Consider the following 27,910-nt stretch of genomic DNA (forward strand, 5'->3'; position numbering starts at 1 on the left):
GTTCCTCATGAGGAGACTGCAAAATGTTCTCTGGGAAACAAGGGAACATCCTCATAACCCAAACTGTAGTTCAGGGTTCATATACTTCAATTTTTAACCACCTCTGAAAATTGTTGTTAATTGCTTTTTAGATATTAGAAACCTTCATAACGGCAAATTTTCTTAATACTAGATGAATTTCTTTCCATTTTTAGTAAAAACAGTTCTATGCAAGTTAAAGGTTTTTTTCTTTTCTTTTTGGAGGCTAAACAGCAAAAGGATGATAAAGCATTGATTCTGAAAAATTATAAATGGATTAAAGGTCAGGATGGCTTTGAATATTTAAAATATACAATAAGACGGTATGTTGAAAGTTGGACACTGCCTGTGTAGTCTTTGACATACGACCGTAATGAGCCTATCCATTTACACTCATATGTTGTGATGGTCAAACGTCATGTGATCAACCTGATCTTACAACTTTTTTTCAGTACTCGTTAAGCAACCTCAAGCCATGAAACTAATATGGCTGTCATTAAATGAATATGGATTTATGAAGCAACTCATTGTTCGTTTTGGTGCAATTTTGCCAAAACCCAAAATTAACTTCCAGTTTTCAGGAAAACCATCATAAAATGCAATCATGTGACCATGGGATGCTACAAAAGGCCATAAATGTTTTTAATTATTGTGTGTATTTATATTTTATCTGCCTGTTCACCGCCCTGAGTCCTTCGGGAGAAGGGCGGTATACAAATTAAATTACTATTATTATTATTATTATTATTATTATTATTATTATTATTATTATTATTATTATTATTATTATTATTATTATTATTAATGCAGTTGGGCTGCCAAGTGCCTGAAGTAATAAGTCTGGCCACATGAACACAGGGGAGGAAGGCACCCAATGGAACTTGCAAGATTATAATTCCCTTTTTCCAAATAGATTGTAACTTCAAATGGTCACTAAGCAACTTATCATAAGTTGAGGATTATCTGTAGAGTAACCAAAACGAATTAAAAATAAAGTTAAAGGAGACCAGCATTTAAATTTATTAATGCAGAATGGAGCAAAATATTTTAATATTGGACATAATATTGGATATAGTAATAAAATCGGTTGATGTCTTACCAAACCAAAGAATGACCTGATTATATATATATTTATACTGGACTTACAAAAGAAATCTGTTAAAGTTGTGAAAAAATTTGTGAGAATGGACAAAGGAAAAAAATTAGAAGAAATTAAGTTGCAAGAACTTAATAAGGGAAATAAGGATCTAGTTTGTCAAAAAGAAATACAAACATAGTTTATTTGATCAAGGTTAAAATAGATATATGTTATCTCTGGTAATCCTTAATGAAATTTTGCTGACCAAGACTGAACACTGAGGCTTTTAATGGTCTGTCAGTACAGTAAAAAAGAAACAAAATATGGGAAAAATCATTTATGATATTTAGAGAGAAAGTGCAAAGTTATTAAAATTGTTTACATTTGTTATCATATTCTTTCTTTTATGGATTTTCTTTTATTTTTATTCTGTTATGTTTTTAGTTTGTATTATTTATCTTTTTTAACTGTAATGCTTGATAAAATTACTGTAAAAACATACTATTCTCTGCATAAAAATTAGAAAGAAAATAATCACTGAAATAAATGAAATTTATTTCCAGAAAATGGTATTTAAAGATTGACTAGATGAAAATTCTGATTCTATCACTCCATCCTTAAACAGCAGCGGATTATAAGAAGCAATTTAAATTTCAGCGTGGAACTGAAGCCAGCATTCCAAAATATTGCTATAGATTTGTTAAAGAAATTTAAGCACAGCTAAATCTTAAAAAGTAGAGGAATTAAAAAATACAGAGTCAGCAGCTTTTTGCGAAAATTGCAAACTACAACGAAGTCTTTTGTAAAATCAGTTCAATACTCATACATTATTTTTGTTTATTTCTCTACTTGCAGTGTTATCTACCTGAAGCAGTATGTACTACCTTTGCTCTGAGAAACTCTAGGCTCTTGTGAGGCATCAGACAAGTGGAGAATAAATACTGACCTTATCTTTAAAAAGAGGTGTGTGGGGGGGAGAATTACATAGTAACAATCTGACATTGATACTTTGGTTTCTAGACCAGATCATAAAGAAAAAGATTTGAAGCATGTATAGATATTTTAAGTCCAATGTGGTAATTATAAAAAATCAACATATATTTGAGGTCAAGTCTTGAAAAATTCATGTTATCTTCTAGGTAACGTTTTTCATAGAACCAATTTTGTGTAATGGTTAAGGCACCAGGCTTGAGTTCTAGACTTAGTTTAGGCATAAAACCCTCTCAGCCCTAGGAAGAAGAAGAAAACCACTTCTGAAAAAATGGAGAGAGGGAGAGAGAGAGAGAGAGAGAGAGAGAAGAGAGATTATGTGGATGTGTGGGTGTAAATATGGTGGAATGACAATTAAGTGCATGTATGGCTATCTTAAAAAAATGTTAAAATGCTTTTCATTAAACGATCCAATGTGAGATATCGGATGCTGCAACCTTCAGTTCTTGCCCCATATTCTTCAACTTTTTAAATTAATTATTTTGTTGAAGAAATAGAAGAAATGTTTATCGAATTTGCAGATGAGACAAAATTATGTGAAATAACTCATTATCTAGACATAAAATTTAAATTTTTCTTGATAGGCTACCTGGTCTGTTGGTAACAGAATAAAATCAAACAGAAATCAAATACAGAGATACAAGATGAGGGATAAATATGAGTAAGTCCTGCAATATAAATAAAGTTGCAAAAAATGCCATTTTCTAATTTTCAAATCACAATACGTCAGCTCCATTTTACTCTGTATTGGACAGGTATAATCTTCAATGCAGTATTCTGGACCCAACATTTAAAGCAATAGGTTGTAATAGGTTCAGGGCAGGGCAATGAAAATAACTGAGGATTGGAAATTAAATTCTATGCAGAGCAACTGAAAGAACAAGAAATAGTTACATTGGAAAAAGAAGATGGAAGACACAGCAATCTTGAAATACAAGACAAGATGTTCCTAGAAAAAGATGGGAATCCCTTTTTTCTATTTTTCTAGAATGTAGGACATACAGAGTAATATCTCTATATTACAGGATGGCAGATTCCAATTGAATGAAAGGGTGAAGCCAAACTTTGACAGTAAGAACAATACAGTTAATCCTAGACCACAACCACATTTGGGATCAGAATTTCCAGCTAAGGAAGGCGGTTATTAAATAAGTCACGTTCAACGTTGTGCCAGGTTTTTTTGCCCGTTATTAAGCAAATTATTGCAGTTAAGTGAATCAGAAGGACATGAACATAATCTGACTTTGCCCATTGCCTGCTTTTCAGAAGCCAAAAGGGAAGGATGCAAATGGCAAACACACAACCCCAGGATCGTGCAACCATCATAAATACATGCTGATTGCCAAGCATTCAAATTTTGATTATGTGGTGCCGCATTGGTTGTTAAGTGCGAGGACCAAGTTATAAGTTACTTTTTTCAAAGTTGCTGTTGTAACTTTGAATGGTCACTAAATGAATGGTTGTAAGTCAAGGACTACCTGTAATGGATCCAGTTGCCTAAAACAGATGGTTGACTCTCCCTCTCTCTTAATGGATGTGTTTAAGTACAGGCAAGACATCCTTCTGTCAGGGATGTCTTAAGTTGGATCCCTGGAGGAAGTTAACCTAAATGGTTCCTTTCATGATTCTGTACAAGCTTAAACCTGTAATCAAAATTATAGTATATATACTCCTAGAACTGAGCATTTTGCAGAATGTTTTAGCCCTATAAAATGCTGGATCAATAATGAAATAGTTCAAAAAAACACCACTAAGACAAAGTACACACAGCTTGCTAATCATTAACCTTGTACTAGTCCAGTGAAATTAATTGAGAGGTATGTAAAACCAGAGCCAGTGGAGTTTTCAACAGCAATGAAGGACAATCATATCATTGTAATGAATACAGTTACGTTTTCTAATATGCTTGTTTCAAGAATAAAACTAAAATTAGTACCTTTGATTTCATTTAAGTTGCAATTCCTAACATTTTGTTTTGCAATAGAAACATCACCAAATTTAGTATGACTCACTTTTATATGTTCCATGCTAATTGTTCACCTTTGTAAATACCAATTAACATTCATACAGTACTCATAACAACTCCCCTCCAAGGCTTTAACACAACGCTCCAGGCCATTAGTGATTAAATTCGTCATTAAAACCACACACTCCGTATCAAGGTCTTATAACTCTGAAAATGTCTAGGTGATAAAAGTTAGACAGATCTTATTATCAAATGCACAAAGTTAGTAATATGCTACTTTCACCCATAATTTATTTATTTATTTTTTATAAAATTGTTGGATAACCCTGGAAAGAGAAAAGTGTTCAAAGGTTTTGAATGCACTACATAAAAATAGCCAAGATAAAATCTTGATAATGCAAAATTTGATACACACACACACATACCACTTTTATTACCGGACAATGCTAACTAAAATCAAATGAACAATTTATACATGTACTATATGCAAGTCCAATCATAGACTGAAATATCAACTGACAGATTAGAGTGTAGGAGTTGCAATGATATAAACAAAGGTATTGAGGCTCTAGAAAGAGTACAGAGAAGAGCAAAGATTAGGAGACTGGAGGCTAAAACATACGAAAGGTCCCTTCCAACTCTGCCATTTTGTAACTAAGTTTGGATCCAACCTAAGGTTTGCTCAGAACTCACTGGTAATTTTAAAGTAGCCTTGACAAAATTAGCTGGAAGTTCTAGAACAGACCTTACCTGGAAGTTAATTATCTAACCAGTGAATTATTCAGTGATTCAGACAGTAATACAGACAGAATAATAAGAATATTATACGATAAAAAACAGAAGAGGACAAAAAAAAAATTCAAATAATGATATTCCATTAGTTCAAATGAAGGAAGTGTCTAAGTAATGTTAGGAACAAAGTGCAACTTTGGTTCAGTTAAATTACAGTTCTGAAACTATTTTTTAAAAAAGCTATGAAATTCAAATGCAGACAATCCAATTAGATGAATTCTTCAACTGGATACTGCAAGATCTCTTTTGACTTTACATAATAACTATGCTGGCTTCAGTTATATCAGTGTGTACATCATTATATGTTCAAAGGGTAAAGTACACGATTGTGTTTCTAAATGGGCAGGAGACTCATCAAGGGATGTATGCTTTCATTTCCATGAATTTTAGAACGTGTGGCTATTTGTATAATGCCACCAGCTACTAAAGAAAATGAAAAAAAAAAAAAAGAAATATTGTTTTTTCTACTGTACATTTTCTTCAGTAAGAATTAAAATGATTTTGTGTCTGCCTTTCATTTACTGGTATAATAACAACAGCAAGCACAGTTGTTGTCAAAATGTGCCTTTGTCTCAGTAGAACAAAACAGAAAGAAGATACAGTACAGTAGTTTCATCTTGACAACACACCACCACAACAGAAACAGAAAAAGTCACGGATGGAAAAGTGCTCAATGTGAATGTATCCTTGCAGCCGTTTTTCCAGTTTTATTTTTACTTTTTTTTAACAGTTGTTTATTTTAATAGTTGTATTATTATTTAAAGTTGTTGGCTGCCCAAAATCATGTAAGTGACATGGATGACCGTATAAAGTGTGAATTAAAGTATAAATAAATATCTCTAAGAGATATTTTATTGGTTGGCAAGAAAAGACATGAAAATAAATGACTGAAATGCATGCGAGGCTCAAGGAACTCTGTTCCAATCTCCTCATTAGAAATTTTGATTTTTGATTTCGACAAGACTTCCGTGATCACCAACATCCTCTTTTCTCGAAAACATTCTGCATCTTATTTATTTGTTTATTTATTTATTTATTTACTCGAATTTTTATACCGCCCTATCTCCCGAAGGACTCAGGGCGGTTCACAGCCAGATAAAAACATGCAAATAATACAGGTAAAAACAATAATTAAAAAACTTATTAATTAGGCCGAATTAAAAATATCACTAGAATAAAATAATATAAAACCCCATTAAAAACTAAAATTAAAAACTAAAACCCTAGGCTAGCCCTGCGCAAATAAATAGATGTGTCTTAAGCTCGCGGCGGAAGGTTTGGAGGTCAGGAAGTTGACGAAGCCCTGGGGGAAGCTCGTTCCAGAGGGTGGGAGCCCCCACAGAGAAAGCCCTTCCTCTGGGTGTCGCCAGTCGGCACTGCCTAGCGGACGGCACCCTAAGGAGTCCCTCTCTGTGAGAGCGTACGGGTCAGTGGGAGGCGATCGGTGGCAGTAGGCGGTCCCGTAAATAACCCATAGACCTGTATCTCCACTGCCACACTCATAGCAATAGCAATAGCACTTATATACCACTTCATAGTACTTTACAGCCCTCTCTAAGCTGCTTACAGAGTCAGCATATTCCCCCAACAATTTGGGTCCTCATTTTACCCACCTCAGAAGGATGGAAGGCTGAATCAACTTTAAGCCTGGTGAAATTTGAACTGCCATCTCAGCAGTCAGCAGAAGTAGCATGCAGTACTGTACTCTAACCACTGCACCACCATGGCTGATAGCAAGCATCTCTTAACAGTATTTGACCCACATCTACATCTCGGCAGCCTCTGGCTGCTTCTGTTGTGGGTCACCGGCAGCCTGCGGAGCTGGAAGCATAGTTGGACAGTGAGGAGGCTGGGGAAGGCTCGGACAAGGGCTCTGTGTCGGAGGCAGAGAGGGGGCCAGGGCCATCTGGGAGTTATGTGTGGAGCCTCCAGAGTCTGAGGTAAGCGAGGCAGAGGAACAGGGGGAGCCTGTTCCCAGTGCACACATGTGCAGAGTTGCCAGAAGGCAAAAACAGCTAAAACAAAAGGGGTGACTTGGGAGTAAGGTTTGGAGATGATTGGCCCCTCCCATAAGACATAAAGGAGGAGCAAAGGCACGTGAGTCTTTGCAGGAAGCAACTTTGTTTATGCTGGTTGGTTTAAATTGTGAAGCTCCATTTTGACTCTGTGCTCCATGTGGCCTTGCAAAGCTAATTGCCAATTAGGTCTTTGGCAGCGTGTCAAGGGAGATAAAGGTGATTGCTTATCAGCCTTATGCCAAAGGACTGTGTCAGACTTCTGTGTCAGACTTCTTTTTACAAAAACTATTTGTAAATGAATGAACAGAATTCACAGCCGTTGAAAAAGAGGGTTTTGGGGACTAATTGTGTGCTTTTTACTGTCTCAGGAAGCCTAGGTCAGAACAGTTTCCTTAGATAGCATACAATAAACACACTTTGTGTTTATTTATAGCCTGTGCCTGGGAAAAAACAGAATTGAGGGAGACAGACGGAGCACCTCAGGGTAACCTATCCCATTCTGTCTGGTATTATGTCTTCATAAAATAAAGAGGGTTACCAAAACAAATAGTTGCAGTTGCAAGGAACAAATTGAAAGATACTGTAAGGGAAAGCATATGACATCTGAGGTAATTTTTTTTTTTAACTGGGGAAAATGCTTCAGTCTTTTTTTCTCCAGGGTATCACTGTTATTAGGAAGACAGAAGAGACCTACTCAGGATGCCAGTTTTGAGGCGCAATCTTAGACACACTTAACAGAGAGTGATCTTCATTGAACATAATGAGATTTAATTTCAAGTAAATATGCACAGGATTGCACATCAGGGCTTTCTCCTTCTTTAAAGATTATTAGATTTTCACCACAGGGGGAGAGAAAGCACTTTTGGGATTTCCCTCAGAGGTGTCGAAAAGCCCTTTATCTTCACAACAAGGCTTTAATGGAGTTCTGAAACCACAAAATACCAAGTTGTTCTGTTCGTGGTTTGTTTCCCCTCTCCTCAAAGATACTCGCCTGAGAGCAGGGAACAGGAAGCCACCCCGTCCCCGAATTGTGTCCTGGAGTTTGCCTCGGATTGGGGTGGAGGGTGGGGGAGGGCGAGGAACCAAAAACAAATCAAAAGCATTCACCCATGTAGTCGCGCTCCATTATCTCCCTGCATTTTCTCTAAAGTTGCCCAACTTTCTCAGTAGGGAAACCAACTTCCATTTTTGTAAATTCACAGCGACCCGCTACATACTACTATCAGTGGCCATCTTAATAAGGAAAATACTTTGGGGTGATGGGTTGTTGTTTTTTTTTAAACTTTCTCAAAAAGTCCAGGAGCAAGATCTTTTAAAAAGTTCTCTTTGCAGCTCCCGCGGCTGGAAAGTTTCTTCTCCCAGACTTCCCCACGTGATCCGCCTCCCTCTTTTAGTCCCTTTCCCCGCCGCCCCGTTTGGTAAAGTGGGGTACCTCGATATCCACGGGGTCTCGGCTAAGCAAGCGATTCATACTTTCCCCCTTTTCTCTTTGCCGCGCCAAAACAAAACAAAAAAATAAATTAATTAAGCGGCCGAAAGGACACACCGGGGAACGCCTGGAGGGACGGACGAAGTATCCGCGTGATTGTGTGTGCATGCGCGGGTGGCTTAAACTTGCTGGAGTTGTTGCTACCTTGCCTTGGATTGGGGAACGCAAAGGGTTCAATAAACCCGTCTTGCCATCTACATGAGCCGAGTTGTAGATATGACTCGAGGCTAGGGACTGACTAGTCGACAGCTCGAGAATCTTTGAAATGCCAGGCGTAGATAAAGAGAGTAGCATCCGTGCAAAACCTGTAGCTTTTTTTTAGAGTAAACCAGGTTTGGGCTCCCGGTTTTCTTCTTCGTTTGGGATCTTTTAAGGCAATATCTGGGGACAAGGGAACGACAAACGACTTATCGTCCGTTCTGATGACCAAATCTTATGTATGATCGGTTGGAAATCGATCGGGGGTGGGGTAAATAGGGCAATCGCATCAAATAGATTAGGCACGTTAAAAACGCCAGAATGTGTAATAATCAAGTATTCTGCAGACGTCACTTTTCAAGAGGAGGGGGGGAGGAGGAGGAGACGGTTTGGCAACCGAAGAGATTGCTAAATTGCGACAGCCGAAGCCGTGCACGTCGGAGATTAGGCAAAAGCAGAGTTGGGCTAGCTCCAAAGCAATCAACGCGGAGCCTCCCAGCGTGCTCAACTCTATTTAGGGAAGCCAGCTTTGCGTGTTGCTCTGTAATTACTGCGCCATGACGGCAGACAATTCTTAGCTGGGCAATGGCCAAAGGCTTTGCCTGTTGAATTTCTGCATGTCAAAAGGTCTTCTGCTTAGGGGGCGAGACAGAAAGCCCCAAAGGAGGGAGGACTGCTTGAGGCTGATCCCCTGTCCAGAGAGGAGGTTAGCTAAGGCTCCCCAGGATGCCATGAAGGGAGAAGCCCAGAGAAATTTGCAGCAAATTCCAAATTTCCTCTTTTGAGGAAAAGAAACTCCAGGGTGAGGACAAAACAAGCGTCAGAGCAACACGTTCTGATGAGGGAAAGAAGCCAAATGCTTGGCCAGGTCATTCACCCTGAATGCAGCAAGTGACTTTCCTTACCTTGACAATGTCATTGATTGTGGGGGGATATAGAAACTTCCACTCCAAGGTTGGTGTTTTGTTTTGTTTTAGCGTATGGCACATGTTAGCCAAGCAGAGGTGGGTTTCAGCAGGTTCTGACCAGTTCTGGAGAACTGATAGCGGACATTTTGAGTAGTTTGGACAACCGGTAGTAAAGCCCCCATCTAGTCTGCCTCCCGAATCCCAGCTGATTAAAAAGAAATGGGGATTTTGCAGTAACCTTCCCCTGGAGTGGGGAGGGAATGGAGATTTTACAGTATCCTTCCCCTGCCACGGCCATCAAGCCACACACACAGAACCGGCATTAAAAAAATTTGAAACACACCACTGTGGCCAAGGAACACGGAGGTGGCTGACTGCCTCTGTGAAAGAAATTTTTTTGGGCGGTGTTATCTTTACCCGTGGGATGCCTGAATGCTGGTAGGCAATCAGGAGAGGTTCTTTTCTTGTCCCTACGTGGTTTATTCGCTCACAGGAATCGAGCCACCGACCTCAGTGGTGCGCAGGCCCAGCATCTTACCACATGAACCACCATGGCCCCAGTCCAAGTTGATGCTTTCCTTCTCCAAAATATCCTGGGGGAGGAAAAGGAGGGAGACTCTTTGGACAACTGCCCTTGCCTGCCATCTCTCAGAGAATATTTTTCATGATGCAAATGTTGGGTGGGTCAGTACAATCTGCTATGAATCATATTAGATGGGTGGGCAGGATCTTGGCTTCCAGTAATAGCCAGGCCTATCTAAGCTCCCTTTGGGGCATGATGGTTCAGCCACTAAAGATTCTAAGCTTGTCAGATAGAAACCTACAGCCTGGATTTGAGACCCAAGAGCCAGGCAACAGAGTGAGCTCCCATTACTTGTCCTAGCTCCTGCTCATCTAGCAGTTTGAAAGCAAGCAAATGCAAGTAGATAAAAATGTACCACTTCAGTGGGAAGGTGACAGCATTCATTTGCCTCGGCATATAGTCATGCTGGCCACATGATCATGGAAAGAGCACGACCACCCCCTAAAGTCAGATTATTATTATTATTAATTATAGATATGATGGGAAACTCTTATGCTTACATAAGCTCCAGAGCAGAGAAGCTCCTCTTTTGTACCCGGAGATGCTCATCCTTTAGCTCATCTACCTGTTGTCAAATATAGCCTGTCTGGCAAAGGAGACAACCCATAGCAAATGGGCTAAAACCACAGGTTGTTTTTTTTATTTACATTTATATCCCACCCTTCTCCGAAGACTCAGGGCGGCTTACAGTGTGTAAGGCAATAGTCTCATTCTATTTGTATATTTACAAAGTCAACTTATTGCCCCCCCAACAATCTGGGTCCTCATTTTACCTACCTTATAAAGGATGGAAGGCTGAGTCAACCTTGGGCCGGGCTTGAACCTGCAGTAATTGCAGGCTGCTGTGTTCTAATAACAGGCTTCTTTACAGCCTGAGCTATCCACGGCCCTGAGCTATCCACAGGTTTCAATATTTTTTACTACTGGTTCTGTGGGTGTGGCTTGGTGGGCATGGCATGGGAAGGATACTGTAAAATCTCCATTCCCACCCCACTCCAGGGGAAGGTTACTGCAAAATTCCCATTTCCTCCCGATCAGCTGGGACTCAGGAGGCAGAGAATAGACGGAGGCGGAGCCAGTCAGAGGTGGTATTTACCGGTTCTCCAAACTACTCAAAATTTCCGCTACTGGTTCTCCAGAACTGGTGAGAACCTGCTCAAACTCACCTCTGGTTTCCTCCCATTCTAAGGAGAGGAAAAATTTACACTCCATTTTTTTTAAAAGTGGAGGAAATCTCCAAGCTTTCCCAAAAGTTAAAGGAACAATCCCCATCTCTTAGCTCTTGCAAGAAGGCTTGGATCCAGAGACATAATGCATATTATTTTCCCTCTTAAGCCTGCTGCCTTTCTATGTGCCACTCATCTGCCTCCGATTTTCCCCTGGCGATGCTAAGAGGAATGACCCACTTGCTCTGTACAACAGCAGAGTGGGAGAAGGTTAGACAAGGAGGAAATGAGCAACCAGTATCACTCACTGACCGGGTTCACATAACAAACTGAGGCTAAAATGGGACTGCATCATTCAAGGCTCTCACCTTTGGCTATAATCCTGGCTAGAAAAGCTTTTGGAAGACAGCCAAGATGAACCTGGTGGCTTATTGCTTTGGAAATCTCCAGTGACATAAGTCACACAGCCACAATGTTTTACTGACCTGTGTTTAGGGTTTAGCATTTTGAGCAGACCCGCTTGTTCAACTAATATACTGTTTAATATATTTTGCAAGGCCAGAAAATGGGTTCACTCACTAAATGATCAAATTGGACGTGTGAATGCAGCCATTGAGATCCCGCAAAAAGTTCTGAGGTTAACTGTTCTCCCTTCTGCCTCTGTATCTGTTGATTCTAGAGAAACTGCAAAGAAAGTGGGCAGGGGAGGAGACTAAAAATAGAGGAGTACTGATGTGTGCAGGGGAAGATATATGTGGAAAGATGGCAAGTAATTTCCATACCTGCCATCTTAATCCATACTAACATAACCCTAACCCTCACATCCAGGACATAAACTGTTTCAACTCCTACCCTCAAAACGACGCTATAGAGCACTGCACAATAGAACAACTAGACACAAGAACAGTTTTTTCCCAAAGGCCATCACTCTGCTAAACAAATAATTCCCTCAACACTGTCAAACTATTTACTAAATATGCACTACTATTAATCTTCTCATCGTTCCCATCACCAATCTCTTTCCACTTATGACTGTATGACTGTAACTTTGTTGCTGGCAATCCTTATGATTTATATTGATATATTGACCATCAATTGTGTTGTAAATGTTGTACCTTGATGAACGTATCTTTTCTTTTATGTACACTGAGAGCATATGCACCAAGACAAATTCCTTGTGTGTCCAATCACACTTGGCCAATAAAATTCTATTCTATTCTATTCTAGTATTTCCATAGGTGGGTGAAGGAGAGTGGTGTTTGTAACTAACCAAATCCATCTTTTAGAGAAGGATCCTTACACTTCTACTGTATCACACGTTCCAGATAAGCCATATAGAGGCCCCTTTGTCTTGGATGCAATATCTGTTTTAACAAGCAGTAGCAAAACCTTCTTCCAGGGAGCAAGAACATAGTAGAATCTCAATTTCTGCTCTGAGATATCTACTTCCTACTTCCCAACACCAGGCCTCCTGGTTCTGGAGATTTTCCATCTTTAACTTATCATGTCTTTTCCAGTTAGAGCAGGTGTGCAATTTGGGGGTCTTCTTGGATTTACAACTCATGTTTAAAGCTGTGATGGGAAGTGGGAGGGGTCCTTTGTACTGGTTTGTCTTGTGCACCAATTATACCATTCCTGGACTGAGAGGTCTTCCTCATAACCACCTTAGTCATTCCTGCTTTGGAATTGGGGCTGCTCTTGAGCATTTGGAAGCTGCAGCTGGTCCAGAATACAGCAATGCAGGCAGGTTTTGGCATGTCCTGTTTTGTTGACATATTGTTGCCCCATGAGCTGCCCTGACTCCTGGTAGGCTTCCAGATCCAATTAAAGGTGCTGGCTACCACTTATAAAGCCCTCCATGGCACAGGATCAGACTATTTGTGGAACTCTCTGTCCTCAGTCCTACCAAGTGTAATAGCGAGGACATGTTCTAGATCCCCTCCATCAAACAATACCATATTGTTGGATCCTGAAGTTGTGCCTACTCCGTTGCTGTGCTTACTGTGTGGAACCTCATTCCACCAATGATCCAGATGGCTCTGAACCACTTAGTCTTTCATAAGGTTCTGAAGACCTGGCTTATCCTCCTAAGTTTTGGGATAGACAGTTAAGAGAGCTCTGATGATGTTATGATTTTTGTTTTGGAAGTTAATTGTTTTACCAGCACATCATGGGTTTACATTATTATGTGCTGCTTGGAGTCACTGCTGTGAGATTGGCTGCTTCATAAATAAATATAATAGATCAAGTTAAAATTGATGTCCCCTCTTTCCAGATCTAGGAGACCTTCTTTCTAATATCAAATGATAAATTAAAAAGGTAGCTAAGTCTCTTCATTCTTAAGTGCTTAAGTGCTGCTCCTTTGTGGCCAAGATCGAGTCCATCTTGGCTATTCATTAAGCCTGATGTGTCTATGGGTCCAAGTGTTTTTTTTCCCTTACCCAGAGTGTTTCTGGAGCAATCTAGAAGATCTTCTCTAGGACTCTGGGTTCCTTACCTTCCTTGTTCAGCCAAAGCTTGGCAACTCCCCAGTCTCTTAACTCACAAAACTTCTCCAAATCAAAAATATTCAGGGCACATATTTACAAACACTTGTACATAGACATTAAAAAGTGGGTGGGTGAGAGCCATGGTTGATGCCTTCCCTTGCTGTATCTCAGTTATATTAGGCAGTTTTATTATATACAGAGGTGGGTTGTGTTGAATTACAGTTGCTGAGCCTGTCTTCTTGGTTAATTTAATAGCATTACAATACTTAACCCATTTTAAAAAGGTAGGGGTTTGGGAATAAATGAGTAGATTTAGTTTTAGTGATTAAATAAATAGATAACTATTCCAGATATTTATCTGACATGTCTTTTTAGGTGATGTTTAAATAAAGAAAGGGACAGACAGCTGCAAGTTCTTAACGCAAAATATGTTTCTTTTGTGGAAGAAAAATTATCTGTCTGTCTTCAAATATGGCTACTTCGAAAGGCAAACTATAAGTACCTCATATTACTAGCATCAAGAAAATGAGACTTTTCACATGCTTTATATGAATCTGACAATGCAAAAGTTTTATGACTCCACATTCCTCCCCCGTTCTTTTGTCTGTCTGTTTGTCTGTCTGTCTATCATAATCTCTCTCCCTGTCTGTCTGTCTGTCTTTCTCTCTCTCTCTCTCTCTCTCTCTCACACACACACACACACACACACACACACACACACACACACACCAAAGCGGCTTCTCTATCATTTCTTATGTGCTTCTCCTTGGCTTCCAACATGCACACACCATCCCTTTTACAAATCTGTGATATTGTAAGAGCTGGCTGGGTGATAATACTATCATTTTTGATGCAGAGTCATATTTACAACAGCATGTAATACTCAGGGCACCAATTTAATTTGACAGGCATTCTCCAATCATCCATTAAACATGCTACTATGTGTTCCCTATCTGATCATTTTGCACCTCAAATCAGAAGTCAGGCATTTTCATCATAATCATCTCTGCAAGCTTGCCTCTCCAACATCGTTGTCGCAGATCAATAGGCACTCTGCCTCTGTAAGTTTCACCATCACCATCACCAGCTATTTTTTTCTTCATCGTACAGTCTGGAAATCTGTCCATTCATTCTCGATTTCAATTTTGCTCTCTATCAGCATTAAAATTTCAGTAAGATCCTTTTCCAGGCTTTATGAAATGTTATGTAAACAGTCATTTATTACTTTCATAAAATCTTAACTGGTTTATCTTAATATCTCCAGAGAAACCAGACTATTTTGTGCTTTGAAGAAAGTTAGGAGGATGCTAATTGAGCCAGAGCAGATCGGAAGATGGGCTTGTATCTAAATAAGAGGTTTTTCACATTAGCTAAACTAGGGTGTGCTTTCTCGTGATTTACTATGAGAAACAAATTGTGATTAGGATTCCTGATGACAGGGAAGTTCTAATTTCCTTCCTAGCTTCTTAATTATTGTGCAGATATCAAAGGGGCAATGAGTGGATGAGGTAAATATTGGATTGAGTTGCTGTGTGTATCTTATATGTGTTCACTCTGAACAGGGAGATGCCTGGATGAAAGGAGAGGGGTTAGGGAGGGAGGGAGAGAGAGAGAAGCAAAGACTACAGAGTGATCCTACAGACTTGGCTTCACCCATGATATGCATATGCTCGTCACCCAAGACATTTAGCAAGGAGAGAGTATAGGTCTTAAAATATTTCCAGCAGACAGGTTGCAACCACAGTATGAAACTGCCTCTGATTTAAATATCTGTTCTTTTCTGGATCCTCATGGACTGGTTTTAGTGCTTTTCTGCTTTTAGGGTTATAAGTCATTCAGAATCCACCCTCACACTGCTGATCTTTCTTACTGAGGAACTACTGCTAACCCCAAAGAAAATGTAATACTATAAATTAAAAATAAGTTCCTGTTGGGCTCTTGGTATTTGTGAGCTTGATTTTATTCTTGCAGATGTTTCTTTTCCCCTTGGTGCTCTAGCACAAAGAAATGAGTTTTATTGTCTGCTTATATATAGCAGAGTGTCCTACCAGTCTTGTGTGAGTTTGGCCAAGAGGTACGAGTTGCTAGTAGTTTCTTCTTTGATTAGCTTGCTATTGTCTGTGTTTATTTTGGTGATTCAGAGTTGGTTCCTGCTTACCTGCTAAATAAGCGTGTAATAAGGAATGTTGTACTCTGGGTTGTTTAACCTTTTCTTTGACCTTTGGTTATTTCTTTTCAATGCTTCATAAATGAAAATTATTTCTTTATACGTCTTGATACCTGTATCAAAAGATTTTGCACTCTTGCCCTTAGCTTGATCTAACATACCTACAGCCTTGGTAGGGGAACTTGTCTCTGTGTTATAAAATTAATAAATTTTCCCCATGTTGATATTCGTGATTGTTTCTGCTAATCCTCTTTGTCCTACATAGAGATTTTTGCAATCTTTACATAGCATGTTATAAATAACTCCTGTTTTATTAGGAAATCAAGTCTGCAGTTTTCACCCTGAAGTTATTGGCCTGTGCTACCAGACTGGAGAAGAAGGTAGATATACTCCAGATTCCTTCTCTGAAATAGTGCCATTAAGTGGGACCTTGGAAGCATGACTGACCCTACCTTATGTGTACCCTCCCTCTGGTGATCTGGAAGGCCCTACTCTTTTAGCCTTCCAGAAGGCCATCAAGACCATACTTTTACACTGATGCTGGAGTAGAGTGAGAACGTCTTCAGCTGCTTGTTGGAGTATACCAAGCGCTGGATGTTGGTCATGTTTATTTATTTATTTATTTATTTGTTCGTACTTTTATACTGCCCTATCTCCCTAGGGACTCAGGGCGGTTTACAGCCAGATAAAAACATAAATATATACAGAATAAAACATTGATTTAAAAAACTTATTCAATAGGCCAAATGTTTAAAATAGAAATATAAACAATAAAACTCCATTTAAAACCAAATATAAAATTTAAAAATTTAAAAATCCTAGTCCAGTCCTGCGCAAATAAATAGATGTGTCTTAAGCTCGCGGCGGAAGGTTCGAAGGTCAGGAAGTTGGCGAAGTCCTGGGGGAAGCTCTTTCCAGACACTGTTTAGTGTCTTTGTGTTTTATGGTTTTATAGTTTAGGGTTTTTAGTATAGTTGTGACCCTGAAAGAGTTGTGTTTTAAGATGGGTGGTCAGACAAATGTTTCAAATAAATAAATAAAGTAAATTCCACTGGAAGGTTAAAACTACATTTACTGAGATTGTCTACAATAGCAAAATCCTGCACCTCTGATCATGCTGTACCACCTTCCCCTTCTTATACTTCAGTGAATTAGGAAGGCATCTGCCTGAGCTCCTTTTGTATATTTTTTCTGTATTATAGACTTCAGAGAAGTTTCACCTCTCATTGCTTTGGTATCAGATCCTGTGTATCTGACATGATCATCTTTACTTTCTATTATCTTTCCTCTGGCTTGGAGCCTGGAACATTTGTAGGCTTAGATCTAGTTCTTGGGGGCATAGACTTTCTTCTATTTTTCTCTTTTCCCTTCACTTCATTTTTTTCTTTCCCACTGCTCCATTCCTCTTTTGGCCCCAAGTCCTGATGTCAACCTTGCAAGGTAGCCTAGACAAGAAGAACACCCAAAGTTATATAATCTAACAACAGAGCTGGAAGGGACCTTGGAGGCCTTCTAGTCCAACCCCCTGCCCAGGCAGGAAACCCTACACCATCTCAGTCAGATGGTTATCCAACATTTTCTTAAAAATTTCCAGTGTTGGAGCATTCACAACTTCTGCAGGCAAGTCGTTCCACTTATTAATTGTTCTAACTGTCAGGAAATTTCTCCTTAGTTCTAAATTGCTTCTTTCCTTGATCAGTTTCCACCCATTGCTTCTTGTTCTACCCTCAGGTGCTTTGGAGAGCAGCCCGACTCCCTCTTCTTTGTGGCAACCCCTGAGATATTGAGTTACTAGTTCTAACTTTATTATAAGGATACGTTAACAGAAACTTGCAAAGCCAAATGTGCATCTCTCTCCTTCCTTACTTTTAAGCCAAAGACATTAGGAAGAATCCTTTAGAGCCATGGTGGCAGGGTGGTTAGAATGCATTATGGCAGGCTCACTGTTTACTGCCAACAGTTCTATCATGACTGGCTCAAGGTTGACTCAGCCTTCCATCCTTCTGAAGTCAGTAAAATGAGGATCCAGATTGTTGGGGGCAATATGCTGACACTGTAAAGCAGGTAGAAAGGGCTGTATATACCACTATGAAGTGGTATATAAGTCTTAAGTGCTATTGCTATTTGACCCACCCTTCTCCAGATGAAGCTGCTGCTAGTCTGTGGTTCTTCCTATCTGTCTTCCAAGATCTTTCCCACATGCCATTAAACCACAGAAGGTACCCAGGCTTCAGAAAAGTTTTCCCACTTTGCATTACCTTTTCATACCAGCTGCTCTTTGAATCTTTTTCAGTCTGGAATCTGGTAGAAAGTCTTCAGGCCTCCTTCTCCTCTCTGTCTCTCTTTCTATCCTTCCTTAGATTACCTCTTTGCAAAATTAGTATATCATCTTTGACAATAAGCAGGCGATTGAGCCTTTTTTGCAGCCATCTGACAGCTGCTGGGTAGCTGCACAAATGTGAAGCTTGGAAGGAACATTGGTACGTGAGGAAGTATTGTTGCTTCCAAATTTTGTGTCGGTGTCTTTGCTATGAGTCCTGCTTCTGTAATGAACCCTGAAACTCCGGGGCTGTTCTGTTGATGTTTCTCTCTTTTTGCCATTGTCTAGCTGTACATTGCCAACACTTCCACATGTATATTTAAAAAGTTGTACCATGAAACAATAGGCTCTGAGGCAAAACTGGGTATCCACAGGAAAAACTATAACAATAGCACTAGTACTTAGAGTTATATGCTGCTTCACAGTGCTTTCCAGGCGTCTCTAAGCGGTTTAAAGAATCAGCATATTGTGCCCAACAATCTGAGTCTTCATTTTACCATCATGGAAGGCTGAGTCAACCTTGAGCCAGTGAGAATCAAACTGCTAGCAGTCTGCAAAATTAGTCTGCAGTACTGCATTCTAATCACTGCGCCACCACGGCTCATAAAAATATAATATAAATGTTTTATATTGTGTGAATTTGATTGATTCACAGTGATTTGTCAAAGTCAACTGTTTGATATTGTACTCTGGCCATTTTCTTTCTTGCTGTAACCAATTTAATAGAAACAGACGGTAATTTTATGGTGGTTGTTTTTTATCGTGTAGCTTTTCTTTCAGGAAATGTACTTTTTTCTTTCATTCCACTGGGGCCTTTGTAGAAAGTTCCACAGATCAATACGGAGGGAGAGCACATCGATATTTTGAATTCTCTGAGATGGTTGGCCGCATTGTCCTGCTTGAGATCATACCTCGTTAGTCTTATTCACAGGTTCACACAAACATCACTGTCATTTCGATTTTCAACACAATCAATTTATAGGTGTGCATTTTTCCTCACTATTCACCTTCTGAGGGCTGAAAAAGTGACTTTGACTTTGATATTTTCAGAATTATTTCCTTAATTCTGAGAGGAATAGGAAGAATACAGTATTATATAGAACGATTGCAACTAAATGGCGAGCGATCTTGAGGAATATTATCATTTTTCATTTAGGTGAACAGTAAAAACTTCAAGATGCAAAGGAAGACATGGCTTCATCCAACACATATTTATACTATGAGATTTCCTACCAGGAGAGAGAAGGATGGTGGAAGAATTTGGCAGATTCATTGAGGATATTCTTCTGGTAACGGCTGCTATTCGTAGTGCATTTATAATATAAAATGCAAATAGAAACAAGATCAGAAAAGAAAGGGAAAAAAGAAAAAGGGGGAAAGTATAAAGATAGAAAGAAAATGAAAAAAGCAAGGACTGCTGAGTTTTTTCCGTGCAGAAGAATATAAGAAAAAGCTATCATCTCAACTTTTTCTTTTATCTTTCTAGTAGATAGAAGCTGTTTCTACTGCAACAAAATCTAGTCATTAAAGCCAAAGATCAGAGTTTAATTATTTTTGTTTGAAAAAAGTCCTGAAGTCCGGATAAGTTCTTCTCTTTAATTAAAACAGTAAGTTTTGCCATCTCTGCCAACCCTATCAGCTTGACCTTCCATTCTTCCATTGTGGGAATTCCATTTTTGCACATATAAGGTTCTTGTGGTTTTCCTTCCTTTCCAGCACAAGAAGTTCATAATTCCAGCGGCTGTTCTGTTAGAGTACAGGTAGTCCTCGATATATAACCACAACTGAGCCCAAAATTTATGTTGCTAAGTGAGACAGCTGTTAAAGTAAATTATGTCCCATTTTATGATTTTTCTTGCCACAGCTGTTTAGTGAATCTGGCTTCCTCATTGATTTTGCTCGTGAGAAGGTTGCAACCCTCATAAATATAAATCTGTTGCCAAGCATCTGAATTTCAATCACATGACCATGGGGTTGTAAGTGCAAAGATTGTAAGTGTAAAAAAGAGTCATAAGTCACTTTTTCCAGCACCTATGTAACTTTGAATAATCACTAAATGAACTATTGTAAGTCAAGGACTACCTGTAACTGTTTGTTGGCTTCCTAGGGGTGTGAAAAAATTCTAGGTGCATTTTTTTCTTATGTCCTCATATGTTTGTTTATATAGTATAGTATATATAGTATAGTATAGTATAGTATAGTATAGTTTATTAATTATATTTTTGTATATTATATTATTGTATATTATAATAATATATTATGTTGTTATGTTATCTAGCGCCTTTATTACTTTTACAAATAACTCAAGGCAACAAAATATCCAACACACTTTCCTTCTCCTATTTTCCCCACAATAACCCAGTGAGGTGAGTTGGGCCAAGAGAAAGTGACTGGCCCAAGGTCACCCAGTTGGCTTTCATGGCTAAGGTGGGACTTGAACTCATAGTCTCCTCCCGGTGGTGAAATCCAATTTTTTTTACCACCGGTTCTATGGGTGTGGCTTGGCGGGTGTGGCAGGGGAAGGATACTGCAAAAATCTCCATTCCCACCCCACTCCAGGGGAAGGATACTATAAAATCCCCATTCCCTCCCCACTCCTGGGGGAAGGATATTGCAAAATCTCCATTCCCTCCGCACTCTGGGGACAGCTAGAGGTGGCATTTGCCGGTTCTCCAAACTATTTAAAATTTCCGCTATCGATTTTCTGAACTGCTCAAAATTTCTGCTACCGGTTCTCCAGAACCTGTCAGAACCTGCTGGATTTCACCCCGTCTCCTATTTTCTAGCCTGATGCCTTAACCACTACACCAAACTGGGTTATGTCATTTTAGTCAGAATTCTCCCACGTCCCCCCCTCCATATTTTTAAGACTGCCCTATTTCTAGCAACACAGCAATATAGAGAGAGCTAGGAGAGTTGTATCATTTGAAACTTTGCCTAACACACAGTTATGAAAAACACAGAATCGTTTTTTTAGGCGCCTACTGAAACCTATTAAGTGATGCTATTCAAAAGTACAAACTGGTGGGTGGCTTTTAAAGGTAATCATGGCTTCCTCTGTCATTAGAACCACCGAGAAAGAGCTTTCACACTTTACATTTCTTCACCCAAAGGAGAATATTAAGAAACCACTTTGAAAAAAGTGATGAGGGTCCAAAATGTTCCCAAATTATACGTAACTATTGCCAAGTCAATCCCTTCATTTATTCTGAGCATCTCAATCCCTATCAGTTGAGGTTTTCTTCACACCCCTTTGGCATGCTACGCATTATATGAGCACATCTTTTGAACCCAGTCTTAATATATTTATATAATTTGAGAAGACACAGATCTCTAAGGCCCTTTAAAAGTATAGCAGGTTCAGGACCATAAGGACTTCAGGGGACAATTAGAGCAATGGAGAAGATGTTGCTTAATTGAGGGAACCTGAAATATGCCAGCCTTGTCAGATTTTACAGGGTGGGAAGATGATTGGAAAAAGGTGATCCCACAAATATCCAGATGACACACACACCCCTTTTTGTGTGTGTGTGTGTGTGTGTGATGCTTATAGAAGATCTCCAGAACCTTCAAGAATAACCAGAATCTTCTTAAAAACCAGTTTAGCTCTTGTAGCAGAAAGATCACATGGATGTCATTTGACTGGACCTTTATCCCTTAATGTAAATTTTAGATTTTTTGAATTTACCTTTTGAGTCTGAACTTAACAGACTGCAATTTAGGTGCTTTGAATAGCAAGAATTTGGGAATAAGTATATTTTATGCCTTTTATTTTACTTTAAAAACAAAAAATACTAAAATGAGCATTCGTAATTGTAAATTTTTTATTTAAAATAGGCTTATATCATTAGGTATGCAGGCCAAAAGAAATAAATATCTTTTAACAAATATCCCCTATCAGAATGAGGAATTACCTGCAAAGGGTGATCACAAAATCACTTTCTTTCTATAGGAGAAATGGCAGAAGTATGAGTTGGAGGTGGGCTTACAAATCAGATTAATAATCTGGATGATGCAAAAAATTCAGAGATGCAACATTTGTGGTATATAGTTAGTTACCCAGCTTTTACCTGAAGGCTATAGAGAAGGCACCACACCTTACAGTAGATTACACACCTGATGATGGCTTGAAAAAGATTTATCCAGTGTGGTATTCCATGGCATTGGTTTGTTTTTGTGTAAGGGGGGGGGGATATGTTTTAAGGGGTAAAAACAGTTACTTCAATCTACAATACCAAAATAGAAAAAGATAATAGCTTTTATTCTTCCCACTTTGGGTGATCCACTTGTGGCTCCTGAGCTCACTTTTTACAACCAATTCAAGATAATTAGCCCACTATTCAAATCATTCAAATCAATCAAGATAACTATGAATTATCATCACCCGATATTAAACCATGAGCTACTTATAATTCAGAAGCTTCAGAATATTTTATTTATTTGTATCCTGCCTTTATTTTTTCTTACAAATAACTCAAGGTGGTGAAACTATCTTTCTATTTTTCCCACAACAACAACAACCCTGTGAAGTAGGTTGGGCTGAGAGAGAAGGATTGTCCCAAAGTTGCCTAGCTGACTTTCATGCCTAAGGTTGGACTAGAATTCACAGTCTCCTGATTCCTAGCCTGGTGCTTTAACTATTAGATCAAACTGGCTCTCGCCTTCAATTTGTGCCCGTATCCACTGAAACCAATGTAAAAATAAACCTAAAAACATTATTAACTTATATGAGATTTTACAAGAGCCAATGTAGGAATCTTATAATATAGTTATGTGTTTGGCATTGTCTGAATTTGCATTCGATTTGGCAATCTTGTGACATTGCAGGGTTTTTCCCCCCCCCCTTAGTTTCATTGCACAATAAAAGTTTGCATGCCCTTGACCTAGAAAATCAAAAAGGTAAGCTTCTGTTGTTTAGCTTGTATCCTCCAAAACATTCAAAAACAGACTGAATAATGTGACAGCTGGGAAAATAGATCTTCTCAAGGACAAGAAGGAACCCATTTGGCACACAATTTGTTTATTCCCTATCCTGCATTGATTGTTTTTAAATGTATACTTAATTTAAAAGTTATGAGTATGGTGGGCTTAAACAATTCCTAAACGAGATAACATTTTGTAAGATCTTTAGGAAGGCATATAGAGATGAGATTGTCTGCAGAGATGATGCTCAATTCAACATCCACCATTCTGCAATCAACATCTACGTATTACTAAAACTCTCCTTGCCATGACCTTTCCTTGGACAAAACATTGCCTCACATCATAGGGCAACAATTTTTTAATCAAGATACCTTAAATGGCACTTGCAGAATGCATCCAAAAGCATGACTCCTGAGGAATGAAATTCAGGGAAATTGTTGTTATTTGAGTGCTACTGAGTGCTGTTATGCTGCTGTGCTCCTGCTGCAGTGACATTATCTGTATTTTCAACATTTTGTGACAATTTCCCAGCCAGTCTTGCAATCCTTCCTCTATCTAGCAGCAAGCAATTGACTCATTATGTGACTCTTAAAGAAGAAAAAATGTTAAGATGCACAAAGAAAGGCCTGAATATTTTTACTGCTTTATGTATCTTCTCTGGTACACAAAAAAAATGCACATGTATCTACATACTGTCTATTCAAGAACTCAGGGCACTTACATAATGCCTCAATCACCTAAACTTCTTTACAACAATCCTGTGAGGTTGAATGAGCTGTTGTGATTACAGATGGAGTAGAAAACTTGATTTCCCTGGTGTCAGTCAAATACATTAGCTATAATCCTTGCCCATCCTTTTTCATTTTTCAACTGCTTCCTACTCTGAAACTGAGGTCTTAGTTTGGCCACCAGAGATCAGGTAGATAAGTCCTGCCCTAGCCCTCAGGAGACTATATCATCCTATTTTTAAACTTTCTTTGATAGTTTCCTAGAACTCAATGGAGAAGCCATCAGGAATTTCACCTACTGAGGTGAAAACAGCAGCCTACAACATTGTGATTAAATTAATTATTTAAATTAAATAATTGTGAGCATAATTATTCCACATGAAAAGAGAAAAGGGAACATCATGGTCAAGAGTTGATACCAAACGTTGTCAGGATGGGGGAAGGAGGAGGAGAGATGAAGAAACGGAAGATGTAAGAGGTACACATCTTCAGAACCACAAGTAAAGATCAGAATGAGAAGACAAGAAAAGATGGAGAAGAAAAGGGTAGATCAACTGGAAAATATGTATGTGGCAAACACAAATCAGTACAAGAGTTCCTCAATACAGCAATACCCACCTTCAACAACAACTTCTCAACAGAGAAAAAAGGCAAAATTGCATGAGTTGTATAATGTAATATTTCTCCTGATGTTGGTTCCATGGCCAAAGTTTGCCCTTCCTGTCATGCATTCTTATTCCCTGGGGAAACTGCCAATTTGTGCTGTATGAAGGGAAAGATCAGGATAGGCAATTTGCAATCTCTACCTAATGAACTCTCAATTTAGATAGCAATGATGAACCTATTGCAAATGAGTTCAGGAAGAACATCAGACAATACAGCTGCCTCTTCTAAATGACATCCTTTGGTGCCAACAAAGTCCTTCCAATATGGGATGCTTGGAATCCTGTGATTATTCAAGGGCCAATCCATCATTATATTGGGCATTTAATGCCAGACCCCAAACAGCAAGCCAAATTCATTCAAATTTACTTCATGAATCAAAACAGAGTAGAATTACTCCACAATGATGGGAATTCAACATGAAATTGTTGAATTATGTACAGAATCTGTACATTGTGTCCTTTCAACTTGCAAAAGAACAAATTTGAGACATGCCAGAAGCTTCCATTATCATTGATCCTGATGGGAGACCAGCATTTGAACAGGAGAGAAGATTTAATGCACAAATTGGCAATAAAGTCACTGTCATTATACCGGACAACTCTGAAACTGAACCAATATCACAGAACATTATGCTGAAAGAACATGGAGGTGGTTTGCAAATAATTTTAGAGTCCCATCACTCTTATGACAACTTTCAATACACACTTTTCTTTCCTCTTGGAGATGACAGCTAGATCCAAATGATGAACAACAAGAAACTAACAGCAATGTGTTACTATGCATATCAAATAATGAATCATGAGAATGAGTGTAATAATCTTCTAAGAAGAGGATGTCTGTTCCAACAATATGTGGTTGACCTGGCAGCTAAGATTGAAGGCGAGAAACTGAGTTACTTCCAAATCAATCAAGCAACCTTTAGATGAACAACATTCAGAGGCCTGATGGATGCTTTGAATGATGATGATGATTTCAGAAACATCAAGGTGCATCATCCCCTCTCTTCAACATTTGTTGGTGGACCAAAAAGGATAAGAAAAAAATAGAGACTGAGAAAATAAATTTGTTCATGGAAGAATATTTATATTCCCATTCTGGGATAGTGCCTAAACAATGCTAAATACAGTTTAATAAAGCAGTTTAAAGGATCTGTAGTTCTAACTTATCAGCCTTACTGTTCATTTGTATTGCATTTGTTGTCTTTACCAAAGACCTGTCTTGGCCTGCAGTTCATCTGATTGATGCCACTTTTTAAACGTACAAAACTCCATTTTGGGAGACAGGATAGCCTGTCAACCAACCTCCATGTCCATCACTCTATATAATCAATGTGAATGTGCCACCTCATTGTTCTCCTTCTTCTATCTCATCCAATTTCCTTGCCAGTTAATTGGTGTGTTTCCCTGAGCCAAAAGCTCCTGGGAAGAGATTTTGTGTATTCCCTGACTTCTTTTCCTAACTGATTGTTTTTCAATTAAATTGTTAATAGTCATCATTACCTAAAGAAAGCATAGCCACCTAGCTCTATTGTCACTAATGACTCAAAAACCTGTGATTGCTTTATTGCACTGGGGCATTTAAACATAAAAGGAATGAGGATGTTTAAAGTATAATCAGGACAGTTTGTAAGAGAGATACCAACTAGATTTGTACATTGTGCTAAGTCATGGTTTATTCTATATGATTTGTCTAGTAGGCTGCCTTTGACTGGGTTCATACACAGTGCTAAGCTATTGTAAACTATGAGACTTCACCTCATGTCTGCTGGAGGGTGGTTGATTATGTGAGATTGTTCTGAATGCAAAAATTGTATTACGCAAGTCAGTCTGGACTGCAAACTGTAACTACATTTTCTATTCATCAACAAGTCTTAGTCAGCAATGTCAATATATCAAATAAATATGGAAAGATGAGACTAGTAATCTATTTCAATAATTATATAGCTTAGATCCCTCCCCTGTTATGAATAGTCATCTGAAATTATCTGAAAAAATGGAATAATTCTTTCTTGTAGTAACTTAAAAGGATATTAGGATAGATGATTGATAGATAGATAGATAGATAGATAGATAGATAGATAGATAGATAGACAGACAGACAGACAGACAGACAGACAGACAGACAGACAGATATTGATATATATACCAAAAAGATGGGGCTTCAGTCTTGCAGTCACAACCACTATCATGGTTTTATTTAATGTTATAAACATTTTTTTTATCTTGAAACCTTGGAAGCAGTTCATTTCACATGCTATCTTATTTCAAAATTTCTATAGCTTTTGCGCACAAAAAGGGAGTTTTCTTTACTCTGCTGCCTTTTATTTAATTTCCTATTTCTTTGGGAGCTTTTTTTCTCTTTTTAAGTTTTCAAATTTTTTAAAAATTATTTTTATGCTTAAAAGTCAAATGGTTCTATATCTATCTATCTATCTATCTATCTATCTATCTATCTATCTATCTATCATCATGCCCTAATATCCTTTTAAATTACTACCAAAAAAATTATCCCATTTTTTCTGATTATTTCACCAGGGAAAAGAAATTGTTGTTTATTACAACAACAACAACAATAATAATAATAGTAGTAGTAATAATACCACCACCAACACCCCCGGTGAGGCACTACCCTATGTGCTCTGATGAGAGCTATGCTAGAGGTTCAACCATACTGGATAGGACTCATCAGAGGAATCAGACAGAGTGTCTTTCAAACTGGAAGAAAAAGTATTTACCCGCCACAAATATACAGTAATTGAAAACAAAGAAATAATATATGTTCAAAAATGGGCTATCATCCAGTTTCCTTGATAAATATAGATGCAAAAATATTGACTGTGACCTTGGTTTATAGATTACAGAAAACATTATCTTTGATTATCCATCCTGAACAACCTGGATCCGTAAAAAGGGTTACTAATGATACACTATTAATTAACTTTCTGCATTTTCAATATACAGGAAACTAACCTGGATTATCAAACTGCTAAAAATTCACAGAAAATCTCTTACCTGCTGTACATGGATGACCTGAAGCTATATGGAAAATCAAAAATTGAAATCCAGTCACTGACCAATACAGTTCGAGTTTTCAGCACTGACATCAGCATGGAGTTCAGCCGGGACAAATGCGCCACAGTGGCACTGAAGAAAGGGAAGTTCATAGAAAGTGATGGAATTGAAATGCCCAATGGACAAACCATCAAGTGCAACCAACCTAAAGCCTACAACTACCTGGGCATACTGCAGCTGGACAATATCAAGCATGGGCGAGTGAAAAATGCGGTCAGCAAAGAATACACACAAAGGGTCAGGAAACTTCTAAAAAGTAAACTGAATGGCGGTAACACCATCAAGGCTATAAACAGCTGGGCCATACCCATTATCAGATATACTGCTGGAATTGTAAACT

General features: G+C 38.6%; 1 protein-coding gene across 2 annotated transcripts in view; it reads right to left on the reverse strand.

The window, feature by feature from the left end:
- Positions 1-8,429, reverse strand: part of DPYD (dihydropyrimidine dehydrogenase) — a 684,632-nt gene extending 676,203 nt beyond the window's left edge. Inside the window, exon 1 of one of the 2 annotated variants that reach the window (XM_058176033.1) lies at positions 8,295-8,429. Coding sequence is in view for 1 of the 2 variants with exons in the window: in XM_058176032.1 (XP_058032015.1) it covers positions 8,295-8,333 (39 nt within the window). In the remaining variant the exon portion in view is untranslated. The remainder of the gene's footprint in view (positions 1-8,294) is intronic. The other variant, XM_058176032.1, reaches the window with a different exon arrangement.
- Between the last annotated feature and the right edge of the window lie 19,481 nt (positions 8,430-27,910).

Source organism: Ahaetulla prasina, chromosome 3, assembly GCF_028640845.1.
Source record: "Ahaetulla prasina isolate Xishuangbanna chromosome 3, ASM2864084v1, whole genome shotgun sequence".
Lineage (NCBI taxonomy): Eukaryota > Metazoa > Chordata > Lepidosauria > Squamata > Colubridae > Ahaetulla > Ahaetulla prasina.